This window comes from Onychostoma macrolepis, chromosome 01 (genome assembly GCF_012432095.1).
Source record: "Onychostoma macrolepis isolate SWU-2019 chromosome 01, ASM1243209v1, whole genome shotgun sequence".
Taxonomy (NCBI): domain Eukaryota; kingdom Metazoa; phylum Chordata; class Actinopteri; order Cypriniformes; family Cyprinidae; genus Onychostoma; species Onychostoma macrolepis.
This window is the reverse complement of record NC_081155.1, coordinates 30,634,243-30,641,329: the sequence shown is the minus strand read 5'-3', so window position 1 is coordinate 30,641,329 and position 7,087 is coordinate 30,634,243. Positions and strand designations below refer to the sequence as shown.

General features: G+C 40.1%; 1 protein-coding gene across 1 annotated transcript; it reads left to right on the top strand.

Moving 5' to 3' along the window:
- Positions 1 to 219: 219 nt before the first annotated feature.
- On the top strand, positions 220 to 3,478 carry rps3a (ribosomal protein S3A). The gene is made up of 6 exons (XM_058770192.1): positions 220 to 365; positions 918 to 1,021; positions 1,310 to 1,497; positions 2,207 to 2,415; positions 2,847 to 2,956; positions 3,303 to 3,478. The coding sequence occupies exons 1-6, from the start codon at positions 304 to 306 to the stop codon at positions 3,431 to 3,433; spliced, it is 804 nt and encodes a 267-aa protein (XP_058626175.1). The 5' UTR covers positions 220 to 303; the 3' UTR covers positions 3,434 to 3,478.
- Positions 3,479 to 7,087: the final 3,609 nt, after the last annotated feature.

The following is a 7,087-nucleotide window of genomic DNA, read 5'->3' as shown; positions in this document are numbered from 1 at the left end:
TATAGCCTATTTATAGGCTACTTGTATACATAGTAGGCCTATATGAATAAAGTTCCTATTTTTCGCCCATTACATTGGCAAGCAATTCTATATAAATAATTGTTTTGCAGATTAGGAATCATTAAAAAGGTAAATATGATTCTAAAATATTGTGGCTGGTTGTAACTTGATGTAAACACTAGATGGCGCACTTGTGCGTTACAGCGAGGCCAACGAAATCCCGCGAGATATGTCTTTTCTCGCTGTCGCTTTAATTCTCGCGGTATTTCCTCATTTCCTCCTCTTTCACTCCCTGTGTTCAACATGGCAGTCGGCAAGAATAAGAGGCTGACCAAAGGTGGCAAAAAAGGTGCCAAAAAGAAGATGTAAGTCACAAATGAATTATTCGACTGTGTTGTTACACTGTTATAAACCATTGTGGAGGGTAATTTGTGTGTGTAGATGAAGGATGTGATCGATATATTAAAGATTGTGTGTAGCGGTCCTAGCCTGACTGGCTCATTCATGGCCTGTGCTGTGTGTTCTGACAACTTTAGCTCAGAACTTGTAAGGTCCTGTACTGTTTTCTAATGCACTAGTCCTACAAATTTCATAAAGTACCCGTTTTCAGCCAAAAATGGGCATGGCAAACTGATAACGCTAACGTAATATGTCCCCGGGAGCGCTAGCTAGTTTGCAAGGATACTTTACTGACTTAAGACTCGCCGGAACACATGTGTTGAAAGCTCAAAGTTATTTTAGTGTTAAAAGCGCTATAGAAATAAAGGTGACTTGACTAGTGCTTTCTCGTATTTTAGATAATACAGCCAAAATATATATAAGCCGTGTCCGTATTTGAATTGTGAAAATGTGGCTTCATTGCGACATATGCCCTTCTCTCAAACGTGTTTAAATCACATGCTTGTTTTCTTTTGCAGCGTGGATCCATTCTCCAAGAAGGATTGGTATGATGTCAAAGCACCAGCCATGTTCAACATCCGCAACCTGGGCAAGACCTTGGTCACCAGGACTCAGGGAACCAGTAAGTGCTTTTTATGTCCACGGTGTCTGTGTGTTTCCACACAGATTTATTATGAATTGTTAACCCTGCTGGGAAAGGGCAGATCTTGCTGTACAATAAGAGCCATGTGTCCCAATTGTTTGATGCGAATCAGTGCCGTATTGCAGTGGGAATACATGATGACAGTAATTTCGGTCCCAGATGAAAACTGTGATTACTGTTGTGAGATCACCTGACATTCCCATGAAATCCATGAAATCATAGCCCTACAAACCGCAGTAAATTTGACACCGTGTCTTCGTAAACTAGGAATTGCCTCTGATGGTCTGAAGGGACGTGTGTTCGAAGTCAGTCTGGCTGATCTGCAGAACGATGAGGTGGCCTTCCGCAAGTTCAAGCTGGTCACAGAAGACGTGCAGGGCAAGAACTGCCTTACCAACTTCCACGGCATGGACCTCACCCGCGACAAGATGTGCTCCATGGTCAAGAAGTGGCAGGTAAATCAAAGTTGCAACACGTGACCTTTACTCAGTGTGTGCTTTAGTTTAGGTTGTAGAGGGTGCGTGCCATTTAAAGAAAAGCCTTGCTGTTAAGTAAAAATTGTTGTAGCCCTTTAAGTGGCGTTCACATTACATTTCTCATTCCATTCAATTTCATTCATATGCATGCAAATGCTGAAGACTGGAAACACAGAGACACAAAAGCAAAGACACAATCGTTAAAGCTGCAGGTTTGCAGCATAGCATTTTGGATTTTTATGTTGAGAAATTAAAAACGACTTCACTGTGCATGACATTGCATCATGATCGTTGTGGTGTCTGAAGACTTTTGCATGCCCAAAGTCTGGTGTGACCACCCTTCTTGTATTGTTGTAATGTAAAATTTTAACAGCTGTGTTGTTTTGGTATTTTAGTTTGGGACGCGTCTTAAGATAGTACTGCAAGTTTCTTCATTTTACATCCTGAAAGTTTTCTGATTAATGAGAGTTTAGCCATAAAATAATCTTGTCATTTAATTACCTTCATGTCGTTTCAAACCCATAAGACTTTGGTTAGTCTTCAATACAAATACTACAAGAAACCTAAGAGATTTCTATTCCTTTCTATTTGTCTAATTGAAAAAGTTCTATTACTGTAGCTATTTTTGAGTTGCTGTTTGTGCAGGCTGTGTTCTAACATGCTAATGGACTGCGTTCTTTCCCATTAGACAATGATTGAGGCCCACGTTGATGTGAAGACCACTGATGGCTATCTTCTCCGCCTGTTCTGCGTGGGCTTCACCAAGAAGCGCACCAACCAGATCAGAAAGACTTCCTATGCTCAGCACCAGCAGGTCCGTCAGATCCGCAAGAAGATGATGGAAATCATGACCCGTGAGGTCCAGACCAATGACCTCAAGGAGGTGGTGAACAAACTGTACGTATGAAGTTCTCCCCTAATCCATGGCATTACACATGTGTTAAATCTGAGGAGTCAGGCTCTGCTCCTGGAGGTCCACCTTCCTGCATAGTTCAGAATTACTGGACAGTTATTGGTGAATTGAATTGTGATTTGAATTAAACTTTGCAGGAAGGTGGACATGGTATTGGGCTAAGAGTGTGGTTGAAATACTGGTTGTTGTTGGCTGTTGTAAAGAGTCATTGAAGCACTTTTTATACATTGTAACTCATGAATACAGTGTCATTAACATAACTCTTGAATGTTGTAGATTTTGAGTAATGTTGATTGAGTAGTAGCTCTTACAACTTTCTTTACCCGGGTTTTAACCTGAAAACTTTGTTGGCACTCTTGATCTATAACCATTATGCAGTTGTGAGTAATAAATGGTCTTCTCTTTTGTTCTGTAGGATTCCTGACAGTGTAGGCAAGGACATTGAAAAGGCCTGCCAGTCCATCTACCCTCTACATGATGTCTATGTCAGGAAGGTTAAGATGCTGAAAAAGCCCAAATTTGAGCGTAAGTTGAAATGTGTGATGAACATGCTTGTTTTGACTTATTTATGCTCATGATTGACAAAGGTTAGGTTTTTTTGGGCAAGATGATAGCACTTTCATGGCCAGGGTTCCAAGCATTGACATTTAAGAGCGTTTATTTAGTGCAACCCATGATCTTTGGACACGAGAGAAGTTTTGCTGTTATCAAGTGATGCTTCCTCTTTTAAACTTAAATATGTATCGAAGTAACAATTTTTTTTTTAATTCCTAAGCCATTTAACAAATCTTCCAACCAAAAATTTGAGCTTGCTTATTAGACAATATTACTTGTTAGAGAGCTAATGTATTTCTGAATTTCTATTGTACAGTTGGTAAGCTGATGGAGCTGCACGGTGAGGGTGGAACCAGCAGTGCTGCTGCAAAACCTGCAGAGGGTGACACTGGGGCCAAGGTGGAGAGAGCTGATGGATATGAGCCCCCCATCCAGGAGTCTGTCTAAAACTCCCAACACAAAAAGCTGGTGTCAATAAACATGTAAATTTGAGTCTTTGTGTACTGTTGTTTTTTAGTATATGTCACATCAAACCTGCTGAACATCATGTTTATGTTTTTATATCTCCCAGTCAGAAAAATCACTTTACAATCGGTTTTGGAACTTTTTGGGCAAGTATGGGAATAAAAGAAAAGAGTATTGGAAAAAAAATGGTTGCCATTGTATTGCCCCTATTTTTCTTATTTTTTCCAAAATAGAAAACTGACCATTTCTAAGGATAAATATATCATATGAGTGTTTTTCATGGTGTTTAGAGCAGGTAACCATCACTTGCAAAATTGATGGCACCTATTTCCATGATCCAAAACTGTACGTCTTCACCATAAATGATTCTCTTGACTTTAATTAAATGAATCCAGTCAATTTTATGAATCATATTCTCAACCAAGAGAAGTGAATTTTTAGTGAATTGTTGGCCTTCTGGAAAGTATGTTAATTTACTGTATATTTACTCAATACTTGATGGGGGCTCCTTTTGCTTTAATTACTGCCTCAATTTGGCGTGGCATGGAGGTGATCAGTTTGTGGCACTGCTGAAGTGGTCTGGAAGCCCAGGTTTCTTTGACCGTGGTCTTCAGCTCATTGCATTTTTTGGTGTCTTGTTTCTCATTTTCCTCTTCTGGTGAGTTTGCTGGCCAGTCAAGCACACCAACACCATGGTCATTTAACCAACTTTTGGTGCTTTTGGCAGTGTGGGCAGGTGCCAAATCCTGCTGGAAAATGAAATCAGCATCTTTAAAAAGCTGGTCAGCAGAAGGAAGCATGAAGTGCTCCAAAATTTCTTGGTAAACGGGTGCAGTGACTTTGGTTTTCAAAAAACACAATGGACCAACACCAGCAGATGACATTGCACCCCAAATCATCACAGACTGTGGAACCTTAACACTGGACTTCAAGCAACTTGGGCTATGAGCTTCTCCACCCTTCCTCCGGACTCTAGGACCTTGGTTTCCAAATTAAATACAAAACTGGCTCTCATCTGAAAAGAGGACTTTGGACCACTGGGCAACAGTCCAGTTCTTCTCCTTAGCTCAGGTAAGATGCCTCTGACGTTGTCTGTGGTTCAGGAGTGGCTTAACAAGAGGAATACGACAACTGTAGCCAAATTCCTTGACACATCTGTGTGTGGTGGCTCTTGATGCCTTGACCCCAGCCTCAGTCCATTCCTTGTGAAGTTCACCCAAATTCTTGAATCGATTTTGCTTGACAATCCTCATAAGGCTGCGGTTCTCTCGGTTGGTTGTGCATCTTTTTCTTCCACACTTTTTCCTTCCACTCAACTTTCTGTTAACATGCTTGGATACAGCACTCTGTGAACAGCCAGCTTCTTTGGCAATGAATGTTTGTGGCTTACCCTCCTTGTGAAGGGTGTCAGTGATTGTCTTCTGGACAACTGTCAGATCAGCAGTCTTCCCCATGATTGTGTAGCCTAGTGAACCAAACTGAGAGACCATTTTGAAGGCTCAGGAAACCTCTGCAGGTGTTTTGAGTTGATTAGCTGTTTGGCATGTCACCATATTCTAATTTGTTGAGATAGTGAATTGGTGGGTTTTTGTTAAATGTGAGCCAAAATCATCACAATTAAACTACATCAGTCTGTATGCATTGAATTTTTTTAATACACGAGTTTCACAATTTGAGTTGAATTACTGAAATAAATGAACTTTTCCACGACATTCTAATTTATTGAGATGCACCTGTATATGTGACCTTAGACCACAAAACCAGTCATAAGGGTCAAATTGTTTAAATAATCTGAATAAATAAGCTTTCCATAGATGTATGGTTTGTTAGGATTGGACACTGTGGCTGAGATACAACTATTGAGAAAATCGCCTTTAAGTTGTCCAAATGAAGTTCATGGAATCTTCATGGAACATGATCTTTACTTAATATCCTAATTATTTTTGGCATAAAAGAAAAATCAATAGTTTTTACTATTTTGCTATTGCTGCAAATATACCCGTGCTACAGTGGGAAAAAAACATTATTTGATCCCCTGCTGATTTTTTACGTTTGTCCACTGACAAAGACATGATCAGTCTATAATTTTAATGGTAGGTTTATTTGAACAGTGAGAGACAGAATAACAACAAAAAATCAAGCTGGAATACCCATCAACGACCCATTTTCAATGCCCTGGCCCTGTCCATCGTCCCTTTGGTGCAGTGCAGTTGTCCTGTCCCCTTAGCAGAAAAACACCCCCAAAGCATAATGTTTCCACCTCCATGTTGGACGGTGGGGATGGTGTTCTTGGGGTCATAGGCAGCATTCCTCCTCCAAACACGATGAGTTGAGCTGATGCCAAAGAGCTGGATTTTGGTCTCATCTGACCACAACACTTTCACCCAGTTCTCCTCTGAATCATTGGCAAACTTCAGACGGGCTGTACATGTGCTTTCTTGAGCAGGGGGACCTTGCGGGCGCTTCAGGATTTCAATCTTTCACTGCGTAGTGTTTTACCAATTGTTTTCTTGGTGACTTTGGTCCCAGCTGCCTTGAGATCATTGACAAGATCCTCCCGTGTAGTTTTGGGCTGATTCCTCACCGTTCTCATGATCACTGAAACTCCACGAGGTGAGATCTTGCATGGAGCCCCATATCGAGGAAGATAGACAGTTATTTTGTGTTTCTTCCATTTGCGAATAATCACACCAACTGTTGTCACCTTCTCACCAAGCTGCTTGGCGATGGTCTTGTAGCCCATTCCAGCCTTGTGTGGGTCTACAATCTTGTCCCTGACATCCTTGGACAGCTCTTTGGTCTCGGTCATGGTGGAGAGTTTGGAATCTGATTGATTGATTGGTTCTGTGGACAGGTGTCTTTTATACAGGTAACAAACTGAGATTAGGAGCACTCCCTTTAAGAGAATGCTCCTAATCTCAGCTCCTTACCTGTATAAAAGACACGTGGGAGTCAGAAATCTTGTTGATTGATAGGGGATCAAATACATCTCTAAATTCAATAATGAAATGCCTTTAACTGAAAATTGAGTGTTTAATCTGATCATTATACATTACTGACACTCTATCCTCCAATTTGATACTGTTAAGTGCTTTGACACAATCTGTATTGTTAAAAGCGCTATATAAATAAAGGTGACTTGACTTGACTTATTTCACTCATTAAAATGCAAATCAATTTATAACTTTTTTGAAATGCGTTTTTCTGGAATTTTTTTTTGTTATTCTGTCTCTCACTGTTCAAATAAACCTACCATTAAAATTATAGACTGATAATTTCTTTGTCAGTGGGCAAACATACAAAATCAGCAGGGGATCAAATAATTTTTTTCCCACTGTATGACTGGTTTTGAAGTCCAGGGTCACATTTGAATTATCAATTAGTTATCAACTAGCCAGTACCAGTGATTAAGTAAGACTAGCAGATGCAGATATTAAATATGCATTGATTTACAAGCAAGCAAATGTTTAATCTCACTTTTTTTTAACTCATCAGCTACTGGACTTGATATTTGCCAGAGCAAAATGACTCAAAACATAGATCGTCAGTATTAGCTCAGTAGATTCACAAACAATGAAATGCTCTTTCACAGGCCGCACTTAAATTCTACTGGCTGTATATGAGGCTTTACCTACA